The sequence below is a fragment of the Phaethon aethereus genome (assembly GCF_964289735.1).
Source record: "Phaethon aethereus genome assembly, chromosome: 29".
Taxonomy (NCBI): domain Eukaryota; kingdom Metazoa; phylum Chordata; class Aves; order Phaethontiformes; family Phaethontidae; genus Phaethon; species Phaethon aethereus.
In genome coordinates this window covers 2,956,238-2,975,830 of record NC_138605.1, presented here as the reverse complement: position 1 = coordinate 2,975,830, position 19,593 = coordinate 2,956,238, and the positions used below count along the sequence as shown (strand labels likewise).

Sequence of the window (19,593 nt, the reverse complement as noted above, 5' to 3'; positions counted from 1 at the left end):
GGGCCGGCAATTCGCTTCCCCCGCTCCGGCGCGGGGCTGCCGCTGCCAACCGACGTGCTCGCGCCTGACGCGGCAGCGGGGAGATGAAGAAGTCTCGAGCGCGGGATGCCAAAGGACTCGGCTTCATTTTATCAATGAAAAGAGTCGGGGTTTTGGGCAACGAGACCGAGCGCTAACGCGCCACACTCTGCCGAGCGGCCTCGCAACAGCCGTTCCAACGACCACACCAAAATAAAAGGGAAATCTGCCTTATATTTTGCTCCTCGGCACCCCGCGGAGATAATGAACATTTTATACATTCAAATGGCTTTTATTTGTCAATTACACTGGCTGTTTAAAAACCAAAATGAGCCCAGTTTTAGAAACAGGAGTTTCGCTGTTTAGAGCTGGCTCTAATTGGCAGTTGATAGGGTCGGAAACGGAGCGTTTGCTGCAGAGAACAATTAAAAAAAGCGATAATTTGTGGAGATGAATCGCCTCCTTGAAAAGGAAGAGCAACGTGATCCGTGGAGTGCCAGCACACGCCAGCAGCAGCAACGCTGTTCATTTTCCCCTCTGTGTCTCCAGCAGCCGACGCACCGCGGGCGGCGAGGCTTTCTAGGGGACCCGGGTACCTTTTCCGAGCTGAAAGGAGTCGGTCGCTCCCTTCCAACCGTGCGCTTTTAAAAGCGGGTTTTCAACAATAACGGCTTCTTGACTGAGCCAAGTTGTACGAGTCTTGCTCCTGGCAACGCACCGCTCGAGATAAGTACAGACGCGGACGAGGCGCATTAGGCCGGGCTTATTACCCCGTCGGACCCCACTGCTTGCCTGATGTTAATTAAGAAGAAACGCTCTCACCGTGCTCCGCTTAACCGCAGACCTCCCGTGGGGGCTCGCTGCTTTTGGGGAGGCTTTCACCAGCTGGCTGCCAGGTACACCCAGCCCAGCCCGGCGATACCCTGCGGCAGGTCCCACCAGAGGTGTTTTGCCAGCCGTCCCGGTGCGGTTTGGCGACGGGCTGGCGAGGCGAGGACCCCCCTCGGTCACGGGCACCCAGGGCCCCGGCGCCGCAGGTCCTGAAGCCTGACCAGGGAGACGGAGAGTCCCGCTCCGATCTCCCCGCCGGATCGGGATGCAGACTCCCAGACCCGCTCCAAATCCACCAGTAAACGGCGCCTGGTACCCAGCGCTGGCGCAGAGGAGTTTAAATTAGTCCTAGGGGCTGCAGAGACTAAGGAAGCCCACGGACTGGTGCCATAACACCCGGGCTACTCCCTTCCCCACCACCCGTGACACCGAGAGGGAGGAGGACGTCCCGGGGCCGCACCTCTCCCAGCATGGGCAGCGAAGGAAAAGCCGAGCGCTGCAGAGCTCCCCTTCCCACCCCGCAGTGGCTGTTAACGTCGCGAGATGAAAATAATTTAGGTTGAAATCTCTCTCTCTCAAGCGCCGGGTTACACAGGAACTGTGGTTTAAAATGCATCCTGCAGCTTTGTTTTCGTTGAACCCGTAATTTTGCTTTTCTGCGTTACGCACGCCCGCTCAGGGACCCGACTGCTTTGCACAAAGGGCACGGCAAAGCGCTAATAAAAATCAATTTTATTTAGAAAGCCCGTTCCCTCCTGTACTCGGCAGAAGCCCTTGAAAATACGAAATTAAAATAAATAAATAAAAGACCAAGCGACTGTCTGAGGGGCACCGTGGGTGACGCACGGCACGGAAAGCTGCGGCATCGCCCCCTCCCAAGGACCCGTCACAGCCCCCGGCTCGCGGCCGAGGCCAGGGACAAGCAGGACCCCAGCGTCCTCCCTAAACCACCGGCAGCGAGGAGCGAGAAGGAGAAATTAATTTCCCTCAAAGCAATCAGCTAATAATCAGCCAAATACAAGTTGAGGAGCCAGTTCTGTAACTCCTACTTCCTACGCACGCACGCCGGTCTCGTTAACGTTAACGGAATGATGTGCAATAACAGAGATCGATTCCTCGCGCCTTTGTATTTTACCAGGGGACCCAGAGGAAACAGCGGGAGCGTTTCAGGAGCCCCGAGCCACGTGTTATTTTCCTTCATTTCGGCTGAGCGTAAGGCCTCGCGAGCAGGAACCGCAACTTTAAAGAACTGCAAATTAAAAGCAGCACCTAGTTCACATGAACCTACAGCTCTGCGCTAACGACGGCCCATCGTTAACCTTCGGCTAGAAAACGGTTCCGCGTGTCATTTGTGCCCAGAAGCCTTTTGATTTCGAAAAGCACCGCAAAAAGGCTGCGCAGCCGGACTGACAAAACCCCACGTCACCGCCCGGGTGAAAACGTCCCCGGGAGAAGGGGCTGCTTCCAAGGACGCGGCTTCGGCCCGTCCCCGCTCGGTGCCGGTGCGACGGGGGGAGATGCCGGCCACCTCCGAGCTGCCGCGCAGCACCGCTAAGAGCCGCCCGCCGCCTCCGCAGCAAGGGCAACCCCTCGCCGAGCCCCTCGGAGCAGAGCCCCAGCCCGAAGCACAGCGTTTGTCCTCTCTCCGGAGGGGGGTCTGGGTCAGACGGCACGGCGAGGACTCGGATCGGGGACAAACCTCAACGCTTTGGGCCATCGGGCGCAGAGAGTGTGTCTCCAGACTTCCTTCCCAGCTTTCAGGTGCGATCATCGACTTGGGAATCTGAGACAGAAGCGCACTAAAATTAGAGCAGATGCCTTCAGTGCTGCTCGATGCTCTCCTCCCCTCTGAAATAAGGACTTTTCCCCAAGTGGCAACACTCAAGGAAAAAAAAAGAAGTCCTCAGAACTAGCCCAATTTAAAAAAAACCTCCATCTCAGCATGATGTAATTTGTGAACGTCCTTTGCACTAATAACAAGAGGCTTCCAAAGGCGGCCAGGCCTGGGTGCCCCCCCTGCACCGGGTCTTTGCTTAATCCTGGGATGGCAAAAATATCCCAGAGATGGGAAAAGTCTCTTAGATCCCACTGGGCCCAGCCCGCAGGCTGCTTCCACGCACCCTCCACCACAGGGTGCCTCCGGAGCCCGTTCTAACCCCTCGTTAGGAACGCCAGCCTCTTTTCTTCCCCTCTTAATTTCTCCCCGGTGCTTCTGGTTACACCTCAAGCGCTGTGAAACAACGCCGAGCGCTCGGCACCCGTGGCGAAACGCCTCTCCAGACACATGACGGCAGGAAGAGACACCCCAGCCCGATTACACCGAGGTACCTGCCAGATTCTTTTTTAAGGTTACAACATCAGCCCCCACAGAGGGTAGACGGACGGCTCCCGCCAGACCCGCACAGAAACCCGCCAGAGACATCAAAACCCTTCGGTCTGACCCGTTTCTCCGCGGGGCCGGCGGCGCGGCTTGCAGGCAGGGTTGCTTCCCGAGAGGCGCCCGGCGTGCAGACACCCAGGTCCCGGCCTTCCCGCGCCACACCGAACGCCTCCCAGCCGCCACCACATCCCTCCCTGCGCCGAGGCTTGGCTCCCGCCTCCCCGCTGACCTGCTGCGGGACAGCCTGGCGCGGCGCTGCCGGCACCGGTGTCGCCGGAAGCAGCGAGCCCGCGGCGGGATGAGAAGCGGCGCGTGCCGGGGGAAGAGACGCTCGGGGCGAACATCTTCAAGCCTCCTGTCGGGGTCAGAATTAGTAAGGGCTGTAAAGGTCCCCGCAGTTGCTTTTTCCCAAACCGTCGTTTCCATGAGCTGCCGTTTGTTTTCCAACGCGAGGACTTTTTTTTCCACCTTTGCTGCAAATAGAAGCTCCCTGAACAAACCGGCTGCTCAAACACACCGAAGTTTGTGTCACTGGAAACGCTTCAAAACCCGGCGCAGGGAAAAGGCTTGCTTTCACGGAGAGCCCCCCGTCCTGCGAGGGTCCTCGATTCAAGTGCCGAGGAAGCGGCTCGCAGAGCGCCGCGCTCGGGGAAGACCCAGCTCAAGCGGTTCAGCAGAGGCAGAAGTGAAGGGAGCTGCCTTTCAGAAGCGAAAATTAAAGCGTCGTGACATGTTTTATCCGTTAAAAAATAGTTCCCGTTGTTTCCATATTTTGAAATAGATTATTAAATAAGATGAAGTGTCATCGCTAAAAAACAAATAATTTAACGCAATGCTGCATCGGAGGGCGGCAGCCGACAGCTCCTCGCTGCTGAGCCGGGGAGGGACCCTCCACCTCCTCCGACATTTAGAGGAGAAGCTACGCTGGAGCGAAGCAACAGGAACGTTCTTGGGTTACTGCGTTAGGGACGGGAAGAAAAGCGTCCTATACCCCACTCCTAGCTGCTTGTGCTGGGGTTTCTCACACCGGCAGAGCCGACGCGGCCGCTGCATCCGTCTGCACGAGCCCAGCCTCGCAGCCGAGTCTTGACCCGCAGAGACGGGTCTGGTACCATCGCCTGCGACCCCCAGGTTATTGACCGAAGACCATCTCCCAGATAACGCCCGTGTCTCAGGTGCCTTAACCCAGGAGCTGAGCAAACACGGCTGCAATTTCCATCCTTTTTTATACCTAAAGTTTGATAAAACAGGGGAAGAGAGAGAGAGAAACCCTCCGAGGAGCCGGATGCAGACCCTGGATCGGCGATCGAAGCGAGGTCCAGCAGCAGGCAGGTGAGACACCAGGCGCTGTCTCCCGTCAAAGCGGGGATGCTGTTTTTCACTAATATTCACTGCCTGGAGAAGCTCCTCCCTGCTGGAACCGCTCCTAACACGGACAGGACAGGACACAAGCCTTGCCCGTTCATTGATATCATCTTGTTTAAAAGCTTGCCGATGGAAAAAGCACCATAGACCAGTGCAGTGTAAAATGTAAAATTCCTCGTCTTAAACACGCTGCCGAGACTCAGCGACTTCAACAAAGTTTTAACTCGAAGCAAACCGAGGGCTGCCTTCTACCGCGTCTTTGTTCAGCATCTAAACCCGTGTTGTGCCCTCTGGGCTTCACCACAATACGAATAAATAACAACCGCGAGCGACGACGCTGAGCCTACAAAAGATGAAAAGACGTTTCATGAGACCGCCCTGGCAGCGAAGGGAGGAAAGAGAAGTTCCTTCTTCAGTGCTTGCTTGGACAGCGAGATACGGACCGCAGGAAGGAGGCCCGGGCCATTGGGAAGCGAAGCCGTGCTGCACTTTCAACGCTATCGCTTGCGGCCCCACTTCGCTAACGACGCTCACGCGTGTTTTAAATGGAACTGATCCACTGAGAGCAGAGAAAAATTAATCCTCTGCTGGATGCTCCCTCCTCGTGCCCATCCTGCGTCTGCTGCCCTCGGATAACCCCGCTCTGTCCTTGGGCCCAGAGACCACATCGGCCCCCGCGATTTCCCTAATTCCCCTCGGGAGCACGAGCCACTGCTGCGCAAACAGAATTGGCGCTCCGGGGCTCCCCGCCTCCTCCGAACACCGGCACCTTGACGAGGGCTCCAGAGCCCCGTCTGCCACACAGGCTTATTGAGGCTGCTCAGGTTTCCAGGAGTCCTTGGAAACGAAAGCCAAGATGAGGCCAAAAATCATTACCCCATCCCCACCGGCTCTGCCGCCGCTCGCCCAGCCCAGCACACAGCTCACGCTTCCCCACCGCCCCCAGCCCCAGGCACAGTCTACTCCGAGGGGCACAGGCTGCGACGCGGCAGGCGCAGACGCTCCCTATTTTGCAAGTGCCGGGACCCCAATACGCAGCGGCAAGATAGCTGCGAGCTTCTGCTGGACAACGCCGCCCTCACCCCACAGACAGCGGCCTCGCCAGGCGCAAAGCACAGCACCGGGACCCATCCAGAGCACTGGTGCCCGAGGAAGTCCCCCGTCCTCGCAGCGCAGGCCCCGAGCGCCCACCACGTACCCCGGAGCCGAGACAAGTTTACAGCTGGGCTGCCAGCAGCAGCTTTGGCCCAAGAGCTTCCCCAAGCTGCCGCTGCCTCTTCCTGTGCCCCCCCGGGGTCCCCGAGTCCCCCTTCAGCAATCCCTGTGGGGGTCCAGATGCCGTGGCAGGGCATCGGCACGAAGCTCCCGTTTGGGACTGACAACGGACACGCTCTCACTCTCTGCGAGCAAAACGAGCCGGTCCTTGGCACCACAGCTTCTCTTCAGGAGGGGTCCAGCGGGACCGGAGTCAGGCAGCAGCCGGGATGCTGGCTCTGGGCCGTGGGGAACTCGCACCCGTTCTCCGTGGAGCTGCCGGAGCCATGCGCTGCCCGTCCCGGTGCCCACCCTGCACAAGAGGGGAGAAAGCGCAGCCCCTCCTGCCCGGGAAGGTCTCCAGAGCTGCTGTGGATCGGTAAAAGGGGACGGGGGGAGCACTGGGTGACATGAAAACAGGGGGGTGAATCCCACATATGAGTATCCCCATCACACAACCAAAGAGGAGGCTCCGGCAGTTACAGGCTGATCGGGAAAACCCTGCCTGGAGCAAACAGCTTCACCTAAGAAGCGGCGCCCGCAGCAACCTTGACCCTGGAGCCACCGGCTGCGTTGCAGAGGAGTAAAAGCGCTCGGTGAAGGCGCGCCCTAAAACCGCAGAGAGGCATCCTCTAACCCCCGCTCCCGAAACCCAGCATTCCCGGGAATGGGAACAGCGAGCGGAGGGAAGCGCTCCCAGCACACGGACAGCCGGACGCCTCCGTGGAGCAGGGGTGCAGAGCAAGCGGCAGGACTTCGCCGGGGGTCCCCGCTGCCCCCGGCCCCGAGCCCCGCCGTGCCACCGGTCACTTCACGGACAGCACAGCCCCAGCCCCGAGGCGGGGAGCCCCGAGGCCCCTTCCCCAACGGCGGGGCCGGCCGCTGGGCCACGTCCCAGAGGCGGAGGTGAGTCACCCCCAGGCCCCCCGGCCACCAAGTCTCGGGGCTGCCCCCTGTGAGGAGGGACCCCCCACCCCGGCCCGACTCCGGGGAAAGGGGCTCGGGGAAGGTTTCGGGCCCCCCCCGCGGGGGGCTCACCCCCACAAACCCGGCTCCTGCTCCCTGCCCCCCCACGGGGCACAGACCCCACTCAAACCCGTGACACCTCCCGGGACATAAGCCCGCGGGAGACAGACACCCCCAGCCAAGCGCTCACCACCCCCCGCCACCTCCCCAGCCCCCAGGGCAGCTCCCCCCTCCCTGGCCGCCCGCAGCCCCCACGGCGACCCCCCAGCCCCGCTGGACCCACAGCCCCCCAGCCCAGACAGGCCCCCCCCGGCCTGGTCACACCCCAATCCCCCCCGCCCCAAACCAGCGGCCCCGGCCTCGCTGCCCCCCGCCCGCCCGGCGCCCGACAGCGCCCCGCTCTCACCGGCGGGGCTCGGGGAGGGCCCCCCCGGCGCGGCCCGGCCGCAGGGCGTGGGGGAGCGGCGGGGGGGCTCAGGGGCTCGGCGGCGGCGGCGGCTCCATCGGCGGCGGCTTCACCTGAGGCGGGCCCGGGCCCCCCCGCCCGCCCCGAGCCACTTCCGGCCCCCGCGCGCAGCCAGGCCGCGCAGCCGAGCGCCGACGCCCTCGAGCCGCCGGGAGGGGGGCGCCGCGGCCGCCGTGGGCCGGCACGGGGGGCTCAGCCGAGCGCCGGCGCATCGAGCGGCCGCCGGCTGCCCAGGGGCGGGCAGCGGAGCGCCGAGAGCGGGGCCGAGGGGGGAGCGCCGAGGGCATCGATGGAGGGGGCCTGTGCGGGGGCGGTAATCGATAACCGATAATCGATAACCGGTACGGCGGGGACAGGCTCGCGGGCAGGAACGACGACGCACCGAGAGGTACCGGGTCCCCTCCCGCGGCGACCGTTAAGGGGAGCCCGTGAGCGGCGCCGAGAGGCCCGGTACCGGGCCGGGGGTCCCCATGGGGCCAGGGGGTCCCCTCGGGGCGGGGAGGCCGCAGGCCGGGGCTCCGTGGGGTCAGGAGGGCTGGGGGGGGCTGTGGAGGGGCGGGGGTGGCCCATAGCGGGGCTGTGGGTCAGGGCGTGAGTCCCACAGGTCGGGGGTTATCTAGGGTCACAGGGGCCCGTGGGGTCAGGGGGTTATCTAGGGTCCCAGGGCCCCAGAGGGTCCCAGGGTTGCCTGGGGACAGAGGGGTCCCGTGGCAGGGAGCTGTAGGGCCAGGGGGGAGGTTGGGGGGTCCCCCAGGGCCGCCCCCCTGTCCCGCTACGGCGGCATCGCCCCCACCCTGCCCCAGGAAGCCGCCGAGTCCATAAATCTGCGCAATCTTTATGGAGTCACTTTCACATGTCGGGGGCTGTAAAAGGCGGCGACCTTTGAGCGGCCGCGGGCGCGCGGGGAAAGCTGCCGCGACAGTCAGCGGCTGACGGTGACGCGGACGCGGTGCCAGGCGTTGCTGAGGACCCCGCGCAGGTTCCAGATGGGCGCCACGGTGTCGGGCTGCACGTTGTAGCTGCCGTCCACCGCCTTGCAGACGATCTCGAGCTTGGCGCCCGCCGCCACCGGCGCCTGCAGCTCCCACAGCGCCCAGGCCCAGGCGCGCCCCGGCGCTGCCCGCTCGCCCGCCAGCCGCGCCACCCGCCAGGTCCGGCCGCCGTCCAGCGAGACGTCCACCCTCACCACCTCCCGCCCACCCCCACTCCAGGCGTAGCCCTTCACCGTCAGCTCCCCCGCCGGCACCGCCGCCCCGGGGCGCGGGTGGGTGATGGCCGACTGCACCGGCAGCTCCTGGATGGCGGGCGCCGCCGAGAAGTCCACCGTGTCCCAGTCCACGCAGGGGGAGAAGCCCTTGTAGTCGTTCTGCTGCCAGTGGCTGGGGCTCTCGGCCGGGCTGACGGCCACGCGCCGCAGCCACTTCACGCTGCGGGCGCCCACCACACCGGGCACCACCACGCGCACGGGGAAGCCGTGGTCGCGGGGCAGCTCCTCACCGTTCATCTCGTAGGCCAGCAGCACGTCGGCGGCCGGGCTGATGGCGCGGCCGTAGGGGATGGAGGCGCCGTAGGGGGCCCCCCCGACGTCGGCGTCCAGCCCCTCGAAGCAGACGTGCCACTCGCCCTCCCGCTCCTCCTCGAAGCCGGCGTGCAGCAGGATGTCGCGCAGCCGCACGCCGCCCCAGCGGGCCGTGCTGATGGCCCCGATGTCCCACGCCAGCCCCTTGACGGGGCGGACGTGGCTCATCTCGGTGCGGCGGTTGCCGGCGCACTGCAGTGTGGCCGTCACCTCGTGCTTGGGGAAGCGGCTGCGCAGCTCGGCCAGCGACAGGGAGAGCGCCCGGCCCCCCGGCCCCTCCACCCGCAGCCGGTAGGAGCCGGGGTCCACCGCCGGCACCGGCAGGTGGTTGCGGGTAAAGAAGAGCTCGTTGGGTGTCAGGAAGCGCTCGGCCAGCAGCTCTGCCGGCGGCTCCGCGTTGAACGGCTTCTGGCTGTTGACGCGCAGCCCAGGGTGCCGGGGGGGGTCCCCAGCGAAGGGGTCCTGGGCGGCGTCGGGGGCCGGCGGCGCCTCCTTGGGGTCCAGCTCCCCCACCTTGTACTCCCGCAGCAGCTCCAGGACGTGGGGCTGGCTGTGGACGGCGTAGAGGGCCCAGAAGGGCTCCAGGGCCCCACCGGCTGCCAGCAGCACCTTGTCGGCCCCCCCGGGGTGCAGCTCCACGAAGTCGGTGACGTCGAAGACTTCGGTGCCGTGGGTCACCCAGACGCGGTCCCGGGGGGAGCGGTGCCGCCCCACCTCCTCCCGCGTGTACAGGGGGTAGCGGGGGGCAGGGGTGGCCTGGGCCGCCTGAGCGCCCTGGGGGACCCCAGCCCATCAGCGGGGAGCGTGGCACCCGCTGCCCCATCCCTGGGGGTGCCCCCATCGCCCCCACCGGTACGCTGGGGTCCACCCCTAAGACCAGCACCCCGGGGCAGTGACCCACAGCCAGGGGGATGAACTCCCCCCCTGCCCCCCCCCAGCCGGACCCCGCTGCCCCGTCCCAGAGAAGGACGGGGGACGTGTCCCGGAGCATCCGGGCGCCCCGGGGTTGCCCCCTCCCCCGGGATCCAGCCCGCCCCCCTCCCCGCGACTCAGCACCGCCTGGTGCCGCCCCCCCCGCCGCCGCTCACCCGCCGTCGCCGCTCTCCGTAGGCCAGGACGGCTCCGAGACCCAGCAACGCCGCCAGCACCGGGGCCGCCCCCCGGCGTCCCCCCGCGGCCGGGCTGCCGGGGGCGAACCGGGAGCAGCCGCGGTTGGGCAGCGGCAGCGGCGGGAGCCTGCGGGGAGAGCGGGGCTGAGACCGGCCGGGGCGCGGGGAGGGGGGGGTGGCGGGGGCCGCGGGCAGCGCCGGCGGGGCAGCTCCTACCTGCGCCCGGCGACGGCTCGGAGCAGCAGCATCGCGGCGGCTCCTGGGCGAGAGAAGAGCGGCTGGGGCGGGCACCGAGCACCGTTACCAGAACCGTTACCAGCACCGTTACCGGCACCGGCGGGACCCCCCCCGGCCCCGGGGGAAGCGGGCACCAGGGACCCGCGTGGGACATCTCCGCTCCTCCCCCGCCCCTCGCTCCGGTGCCTCCCACCCTCCCCCAGCCCCAGGCGGGCCCCGGTCCGCCCTGCTACGCACCTGCGTTACGGCTCCGGTAGCGCGATCTGCGGCCCGTCTCTGTCTCTTTAAGAGAGGGGCGATGGGCGTGGCCTCGACGGGGGGGACGAGCCCTCCCGCCACGCCCCCCCAGGCCCAGAGGGGCGGTGTGGGCACGGCTTAAACCCGCGGGGGGGCCCGTCAGAGGCGGGGCTTAAACGGGCAACAGCCATCGAGGGGGTCTTAAAGAGGCAATGGCTGCCGCATTTAAAGGGCCAGCCCGTCCCCCTCGCGCCGTTCCCGGTGGACAGCCGGGGCCGGTTCCGTTCCTTTCCCGGGGCTGGCGGTAGCGAACACCCGGTGGCCACCGCCCAGCTGGCCGCTGCGATAAGCGTTATCAGGGCAGGGCTGGGACAGCTCCAGCTCCGGCCCGGTGCCAAGAGCCAAGGGGGGGGGGGGGGGGGGGAGGGGGCGACCACTTCAAGCCCCCCCCCTTAAATCTCTCCCTGGGCACACGGAGGGGTTTTTTCTTCCCCTTTTGTCGTTGTTTGGTTTTACTTACATTAAATACACCGGTAAATCAGCGGCTGAGTTCTGTTACCATGATTGTTATTTAAATGCAATGGCGGAGCTTTCTCAAAGCAAAAAAATAATAATAAAAAAAATAGTAATAATTATCAGAGAAGAAGCAGAAGAAAGAGTGAGAAAAGCTGCAGTGTCCCCATTTGGTCCAGGGTTTTGGCCAGAAGATGGTGGGGGGAGAGGTGGGGCTGCTGGCAGGGGGCTCGGGAGGGTTAGGGGCAGCAGGGGACAACGGGGCCCTCAGCCCCGCTCGCTCCGCTCCCTGGTTACATACAAGTCACTGACTCTGGGGGGCTCCGCCAGCCGGACCCCAGCCCAAGAGAAGACGCAACCGTTGCCGACGCCGCGGCACGAGGCTCTGCCAGCACCGGCAGGGCCTGGCGGCACCGTCAAGTGAAGCCAGAGCGTGCCCGGGGGGCTGCCCGCGGCAGGGGCAGGGGGTTTATCTGCCTGCGGGCTCTGCCTCTGTGCTGGGGGCTTCATATGAGACGGGTCCCTCTGCCCCACAGCCCCGAGAGGCAGCGGGTCCCACGCTGACCCACAACACTGGGGGGGCTCCCCAGAGCCCCCCACCCTGCAAGCAGGACCCCCCTGGAGGGGTCCAGGAAGCCTGGCCTGACCCCAAAGCCCCACAGACAGAGTGGGGTGCTCCTGGCAGGCGCTGGGAGCGACAGGATGTGGCCGGGGCCTGGCAAGTGCCGGCTGCGGAGCAGGGAGCCGTCACGCGGGGGCTGCTGCCGCGTCGGCGTGCCCCACGTCGGGGTGCCCCCTCACGCTGCGGCGCCCTGACCAGAGGCGCCCGCGCAGCGCCCGGAGGCGGGGGGCCTCCGTGGGGCCACGTCACTCCGCTGCCGGGACCCACCGACGGCGCCCGGTAACGTCCCGGCTCTCCCAGGGCGGCTGCGCCGCGACCGGGGCATTCTCCAGCCAGGAAACCTCCTCGGGCAAAGCAGAAACAGAACTACGTCAGCACGGTGCCGCCTGCCCCCTCGGCTGCCCCCCAGGGCTCGGGCCCGGCGGGTACGAAAGAGAAAAACCACCAAGGTGCATCCGAACGGGACATTTCTGTGACTAAAGTGCAAACCAGAGGCCGCCAGCCGGGAGCACGGGGACAACCTGCGGCGCCAGAGATCGGCGGGTTTGTCGCGGCCGTCCACGCCCCGAGCGCGTCGGGACCACCGGCGGGACGTCGCTTGTGGGGCAGCCGCAGCAATAACCTGTGACAGCTCAATGGGTGAAGGTGGAGTGGTGGGGAAGTGTCGCCCGTGGTGACTTCACGGCGATCGTGGGTCCGGCGGTCGCCCCGCTTCCCCCCTCCCCCTATAGAAAGCCCCCAGGCACTTCCGATCCTCCAGCAAAAAAGGCCACCTAGGAAGAAATTAAGGACACTGCAGCTTTCCTCCCCCCGACAGCCAAACAGAAGAAACGGGAGGGAAAAAAAAAAAAATTAAAAAGAAATCCATGACAGACCCCCCTCGGAAAAATCCCGTGTTTTCCGGAGGTCTCTGGTTCGCCACAACACGAGCCGCCGAGGCCGATGCCACCACCGCCTCGGCTCTCCCCCGCCCCGGCTCTACGGGCGGGCTGGAAGGAGAGACGTTAACGGGAACCCAGATTTACCAAAGCAGAGAGGGAGGTGGGAGAGGGAGGAAGATGGAGGGAGAAATCAGAATATTAGGTCGCTATTTGCACCTATAATACAAAGTGAAGAAGAGTTTGTTTTTTTTGGAAGTTAAGTCCCCGGCTGATCTAGTTCCACTGCCATCGGGATGGTGGTGACGGGTGTCTGGAGGTGGTTTTGAAGCATTAAAAAGTGCAGTTAGAGGGAGCTCTCGGGAGGGTTTTGGATCAGACGGGTTTCTCGGTGTGCCGTTATGGAGGTGAGGTGAGGTGGACGGGGATGGAGGTTATATCTTAGCTCTTCCTCTCGCGCGGGCGCTGGCGGAGGCCGCCCTTTAGTTGCTACAACACTGGCTCTTGTTCTGCTGGCTCTGCTCGTGCAGGTCCACGCCTCTGCTCCTGCCCGCCGCTCCGCTCGTGCTCTGGGGCTCGCTCTTTGGCAGCTTCTTGGCTGGAGGGGGAAGAGGGGCAAGATGGCAGCGGGAGCAGGACGGGGGCTCGCACAGCGCCGCTGCTGCGGGCTTCGGGGAGGGCTTCAGGACCGGCCGGACCCCGGCTCGAGCGCAGCGGAGGCCCTGAAGCCACCCCAGCCGCGCCGGCGAGGCCCACGCGCCTGCCGGGGCTTCCCCGGGGGGAAAGAGCAGTTTCCCTCCGAGCCGTTCACGCGCTGAGCGTCGGCGCCGCGCGCCTCAGTGCTGAGCGCCAGCGGCAGCACCGCAGCCCGGCACATGGGCCACAAGGAGCCGTGCTCACCGGAGGGCAGGACAGACACCAGCTCTGCTCGGCCTCCCAAAAAGCTCGGGAGGGGAAGCTGCACGCTGGGCAGACCCCCTTACAGCCCGCCCTCGCTCCCCAGCCACTCCCGGAGCCTCACCAATGGCCAAGAAGAGGTCGTTCACGTTCATGGCTGTCTTGGCCGACGTCTCCATGAACAATAGGCTGTTGTCGTCTGCGTAGGCCTGCGCCTCCTGGAAGAGGTGCGAGCAGCCGGGTGAGGGTTCGGCGGCCAAAGCCCCAGCACATCTCCCGCGGCAGCGCCGAGGGGGGACGGGGACGGGCAGGGGAGCTCACGCTGGCTCGGAGGAGCCTCGCGCCGACACTTACTTCATATTCCACCATGCGTTTGCTGGCCAGGTCGGCCTTGTTGCCTGCGAGGGCGATCACGATGCTGGGGCTGGCTTGTCTCTGCAGCTCCTTCACCCATGTCTTCGCCCGTGCAAACGTTTCCTAGGAGCAGAGGCGGGAACTCAAGGCTCGTCCCACCGCTGTGCTGCAAGGCGGGTGTCTTAGAGGGACCCCCACCAGGGCAAGAGCCGCCCCCGCCTCCCTGCGAGGAGAAGACCCCGGGAGAGACCCCCGCAGCCGCGAGCACCCCCGAGCCGCGCAGGCCTGCGCTGCCGGGCAGCTGAAGCAAGGTGCCCCGCGCCTGGCGGCCGAGGAGCCCGGAGGGGGCCCTACCTGGTTGGTGATATCATAGACCACGATGGCAGCTTGTGCCCCCCGGTAGTACATCGGGGCCAGGCTGTGGTATCTCTCCTGGCCGGCCGTATCCCAGATCTCAAACTTTACCGTTGTGTCGTCCAGGCAGACAGACTGTGTAAGGAACGCCGCTGTCGGGAGGAAAGACGGCACTAGCATTGCCTCAGCCGCCCCCGCTGCGGGCAGGTACCCAACGGGCAGCAGGGAACCCTCCCCACACCCCCAGTCTGGCCTCAGCAGGGTTGCGGATCTGGGTGCACCCCGACCCCGCAGCCGGCTCCAGGGCCAGGGCGGAGGAGCCCGTTACTCACATCGAGCCCAGCTTGCCAGGAAAAAATCCTGTCTGCTCCGCGTGAGCAGCACGCTTATCAAGGGATAGGCGAGGGCTCCTGTGCCGGCCGCAGCCCGGGGACTGCTGCATCCACTCAGGCGTCACCAGCCACCGCCACGAGACCATGGGACGAGGAGTGGGGACTGTGGCTAGAGCCCGACTCACAGGCGGAGGGCTGGTTGCCAAATGCTCGCGTGCCTGGTCCACGTACCGTGGCCACAGGGCAAGGGCTCGGAGCCCGGCGCGGGCTTTTATTTAACGGGAAATAACACCGGCACAAGGTAGAGCCATGGCGACGGGGCTGCGGGTGACCCAGGGCGTTACGCGAGGGCGCAGCAGTGCCCAGGACGGGCGCCTCTCGCCGACTCACCACCGATGGTGCTCTCCTGGTACTCGTGGAACTGGCCCTTGACGAAGCGCAGCACCAGGCTGGATTTCCCCACCGCCGACTCGCCCAGCAGCACCAGCTTGAACTGACAGATTTTACTGGCTTGGGACTGCCCGTTCGGCCTGGCGGCTCCTCGGCTGGTCATGGCCTGGGTGCTGCTGGCGCCGCGCGCCCTGCTAACCGGAGAGCCGGGAAGGCACGAGGCGTCCGCGTGGGACAGGGGCTGGGTGCAGGGTGCTGGCCTTCGATCTGCTCGGCTCTCCTGGAAGGAAGAAAGAGCCGTCGGCATGCTGAACACACACGGCATGGCACCCCCACGTCCCCGCGGGACTGTATCGCGTCCTCGGAGACACGCTCTGCCGAGTGTTAGCGGGCAAAACTCTTCTTGCCTCAAGCTAGAGCATGCTCCTCGTTACGGGGTCTCTCCCCTCACGTGGGGTCTTTCCCCAGGCGCCCTGCACAAGCACATGGCACGGACCCGCGGGCCACGGCTCCGCTCCCCAAGCCTCTACTCCAGAGGAATTTCATGGAGCAGCAAACGGTTCGGTAGGAGCTAATCCGAGCGCCAGGCAGACGGGCTCCTCGCTGCCGAGGCGGCTGGGAGTGAGTCAGCAGTCCTCCAGCCCTCCCGCTCCCGGCGAGCGGCCCTGAGGCCGGGACACGGCGCGCCGCCGGGGCCGAGGAGCCGGGGCAGCAGGGAAGGGGCGGCAGGATTGCAGCCGGCCGGCAGCGAGCAGCTCCAGGCCTGGACCGGCTCTTGTTTACACAGCAGCCGGGGAGATGCCACAACGGCTCCAGCTGCCTCCCTGCCAGCCGGCCAGGAGGAGGGGTTGGGAACAAGCTCCACAGCTCTGCCTTAAAGTTCCTCAGCCCTGGTTTGGTTTTTTTTGTCCCTGTTTTCCCGCAGCCGGGGTCTGACAGAGCTGCTTGGACTGGGGGTGCAGACTGCATCCCCGCAGCACACGCACGGCAGCAGGCAGCCAGCCGTGCGCCCCGCCAGCGCCGGCCTGACGCCGGCTGGGCAGCTCTGCCCCGCAGGCAGCCGGCACTGGTGACCGCTGCCTGTGGAGCCGGCTGCCTGCTCAAACCCGGGCGTTAGCGGGATCAGGCGCAGCAGCTGGAGCGACACGGCTCCCCAAGCCCCAAGGGGGTGGGCGCTGGGAGGGGGCACTCGGAAAAGAGGCAAAGCCTGAGGGTCACTGGCAGCTGGAGTTTCAGCTCCTGTGGTTCACACACCCAGAGAAAGTGGGAGAAAGCCAGATTTGTGTTCTTATTTAGGAGTCAGTCTCGCTCTCCCTCGTAACGCTCCAGTCCCAAGGTGGCAGGGCCACAGCAGAGATTTACGCGCACTCGCAGGGCCAGGCAAGCAACAGGACGAGGACTGCAGAGACCAGAACCAACAAGCGGAAAGTCGTTCGTTGCCAGTTCCCCTTCCCCATCTGCCTGAGGACGTAAGCAGGACTAAAGCTGGACAAGCCCGGCAGGAAACGCTCGCTAACCACAGCTCTCGCGCGGCACGGACACCAGCCCGGCCATCCCTGGACCCCTCCGGGAGAAGGGGGATCACCCCCGCCTCCCCCAAGGCACAGCAAAATGCTGGGAACACAAACTGATCGGCACGGCGCTCACTCAGGCACAGGGAACGCTGCCTCCCTCCTGCAGCACCGCTTGGGAGAGGCGCAGCTCAGCAACGGCCTCGGCAGCATCCCGAGCACGGCTCGGCTCGACCCGACCCGCTGGAACGCGGTCGGCGCAGCCCAGGCTGCCAGACTCCTGCCAATTCTCTTGGGTTTGATCCGGAAAGGCACTGGGAGAGCTCAAGCAGGATGAGGCCGGGCATGGATGAAGTTCGGGATCACTCCAGTCAAGCGTTACTCCCGCCAGCTTAGAGGCAGGCCTGAAGATTTTACAAGTATTTTAACTATCCTGAGCAGAAATCCCCATCCCAGCAGCGACACAGCTGCGATGAGGCCAAGGCAGACAGCAGGACCCGCTCCAGCGGCACAGGGCACGATGCTCATTTCGGCTCCAGCCACGCTCAAACCCCAAAGCATGAGGGGAAGCCCCGCTGCACCCCACCAGGACTGGCCGCCGCAGCTGCCCGTGCGAGCCCAGCACAGCCGCCGTCGGCTCAGCCCTCCTCTGCCAGCGAGGTCAGCTCCCCCTGCAAACATCATTGGGCTCTGAAGCAACCGCTGCTGGAATCCGCTTTGGGAACGGATCCGCCTCGCCCTCTCCAAGTCTGCTCTCGCTCCCCTTCGCCAGCTCAGCCCGGCACTGCCGGGGCCAGTCCCTTCCGTGGGCCGGGAGCCACAGCCTTGGTCCCAAGCCTGCCCTGAGCACGCCCTCCCAGCCGGCTGCCTCCTTCCTCGGGGCAACTTCCCTGCCAAAAGCTGCTCTTTTTCCCCTCTCAGTGCTGCGCCCCAGTGCTATTTCAGCAGCAGCCCAGGCTCCTCGCAAGCGCAGAGGCTGAGGGCACCGGCGCAGACCCTGACTGCAGCCCCAGCCCCGTGACACGAGGCAGCAGCTCATCCCACGGGGACTCAGCACCACCATGCCGTTAGACCTCCACCACCCGCTCGCCGGGGATTTGTGACAGCCAGATCCCGTCATCCTGCTCTACAGCTTCAGCTGGAGCCACACGGCGAGTGCCCAGAATAGATCCTGTGCTTATTTATACGGGAGGAGCTGCCAGGCACCCGCAGCCACCGGCAAAGGGCTCCAGCTCGAAGGGGGACGGTCCCTCCCCGCCAGCCCCAGCGCAGGTGAGCGGCGAGGCTCCGAAGGGCAGGGACCAGCCCAGACCCCCAACTGTGGGGACTGGCAGCGGCTTCACCAGACACCTAGTCTCACACCGCACCTCTCCAATGGCAGCCGTTGGGCGCAAACCCCAATTCACCTTTTCCAGGACCTCAGGAGACCCGTGGATCCTGGCCGGCTGCAGACCCCTGGCCCCCGGCATCACGTGGGTCTCCTCCTCAGGATGGCAAGGTGGGAGCTGCTGCCGCCACACTGCCCGGATGGGAGCTCCAGGTCTCTGCACGGAGTGAGCTCCTGGACGAAGCCATCCCTGTCCCACGAAGCCATCGGCTGCTGGGAGTGCTCTGGGGTTTGCTGGAGAAACGGCCTCAAGGCTTCAGCTGTTCTCACCCGAATCGCTGACATCTGGGGCTGGGTGGCTCCGTCCTCGCCCCCACTCACTCCGCAGGACCCCAAGGCAGCACTGGCCCCGGAAGGAGCCGCTTCTCCTGCCCGGGAGCAGCTCCAGGACACGCTGGAGACGCAGCGGGCAGCACCGGTCGGGTGCACTCTGTCCATCCACCTCTGTTTGCTAAATACAGAGCGCTGTGGCCATGAAATCCTGCCCGCACCAGGGCTCCTCTGAGGGATTAAGGAAGATCCAGCCATCCAAATTCAGCTTCCCTCACACAAACCAGGGCTTCAGGGCATCGGAACATCCACAGACAAACAGATATTCCCACTAAAACATCGCCGCAACTGGTGAAAAGCTGACTATACGTTGATCTAGAGACGTCTGCAGCTATTTTTGGCAGCTTTCGTGTTGTCAGCAATTACAAGCTGTTAGCTGCTCCTTGAGCAAGATTTACGGTGTGAAGCGGCAAGCACCAACGACCACGAGCGGGGCTACAAAACCTGCCGGGATGAATCCGCTCCTCCCCTGCCGCCGTGGCAGAGGCTTTTCCTGGCTGAGGGCTGCGCCCGTGCTGGCAGTGGCAAACGGGATTGATGGGTGCCTGATGAGGTTCAGGAAGTCCGAGGCCACCTCGCTGCATCTCGTCCCAAACGGGACCCCAAACGCTCCTGCAGCCTCCATGTGCTGCCAGGATGCGGCATTCAGAGGCAGCACCTCACCCACCTGCCCAACCGCCAGCTGCCCGCGCCGCCGGGACCTCCAAGACCCGCAGCTGAGTGTGCCAAGGGCCGTGCCGGCTGAACCGCACTTGGGAGAAGGGGCATCATTCGCGAGGAGGGTTGCAACAGCCCGTCTGGGCTAACTGCTTTCCTGTTGCCAGCGATACTTTTCCTATGTCCCAATCGTGCTCAAGCAACCACAGAGGCGTGTGGGGGCTCAGCCCGCCGCGGATTCGCCCAGCCAGTGCTGGTCACAGAGGGAGCCTGGCCTTTGCCACGCAGCAGTGCTGGGACACCACAACTGGGCCCTGCTGCAGGAGCTCCAGCTCATGGGGCAAACCTGAGCCGGTACATGCTGCCGAGCGTTATACAAAGTCACGCCACGGCTCTCATCGTTAGGCATCCCTCCTTAATGAACATCGAGATCTCGCCACTCAGCCAGCTCTGACAGCTCGGTGACGTGAAGGTGTTGGTGAGCTCCTGCAGAGGCTGGAGGAGAGACGGCTCTCCTCCAACCGGCATGGCACATAAAGCCCAGCAGTCATGGCACCTGTACTCAACCCGTCGCACCGCAGAGCCAGTTCACAGCCCCGTTCGGCCGCACGCCATCCCCCCACGCTTCACCCGAGATAGTGCCGACACATGTTCAAGGCCACCCTGGCGAAGCTTCCTGTCCTCCCACAGGAGGGATCTGGGCTCTGCTCCGGCACCGAGCTGCCGCTCGCTGCAGGTGCGCAGCACAAACAGCGAGTCCTGCACAGATTCGAGGGATCCAGCCCAGCCTGATGCCTACGGCCAGCGCTGCTGCCGATGCCCTTTGGAAAGGGAGTCCTGCGAGTGGCTTCTCGGGGAGAACAGCATTTATTGATCTGCTCTTCCACAACAGCATCAGGTCCCTCTGTCTTGCACTGATTTGGGCA

The 19,593-nt window shown here is 64.8% G+C and overlaps 2 protein-coding genes across 3 annotated transcripts; both read right to left on the bottom strand.

Annotated features, from left to right (window-relative positions):
* Positions 1–8,140: 8,140 nt before the first annotated feature.
* Positions 8,141–10,216, bottom strand: SUOX (sulfite oxidase; the record flags this gene model as incomplete). The annotated part of the gene is made up of 3 exons (XM_082011930.1): positions 8,141–9,633; positions 9,948–10,095; positions 10,185–10,216. The coding sequence occupies 3 exons, from the start codon at positions 10,214–10,216 to the stop codon at positions 8,203–8,205; spliced, it is 1,611 nt and encodes a 536-aa protein (XP_081868056.1). The 3' UTR covers positions 8,141–8,202.
* A 1,701-nt stretch (positions 10,217–11,917) lies between these two features.
* Positions 11,918–15,004, bottom strand: RAB5B (RAB5B, member RAS oncogene family). 2 transcript variants are annotated; one of them, XM_082011944.1, is made up of 5 exons: positions 14,783–15,004; positions 14,061–14,212; positions 13,707–13,829; positions 13,477–13,570; positions 11,918–13,053 (listed from the first exon to the last, which is right to left on the bottom strand). In XM_082011944.1, exons 1-5 carry the CDS (start codon positions 14,943–14,945, stop codon positions 12,938–12,940), a joined length of 648 nt encoding a protein of 215 aa, XP_081868070.1. In that variant the 5' UTR covers positions 14,946–15,004; the 3' UTR covers positions 11,918–12,937. The 2 variants fall into 2 exon arrangements, with proteins under 2 accessions (XP_081868070.1, XP_081868071.1); XM_082011945.1 differs by lacking the exon at positions 13,707–13,829.
* Positions 15,005–19,593: the final 4,589 nt, after the last annotated feature.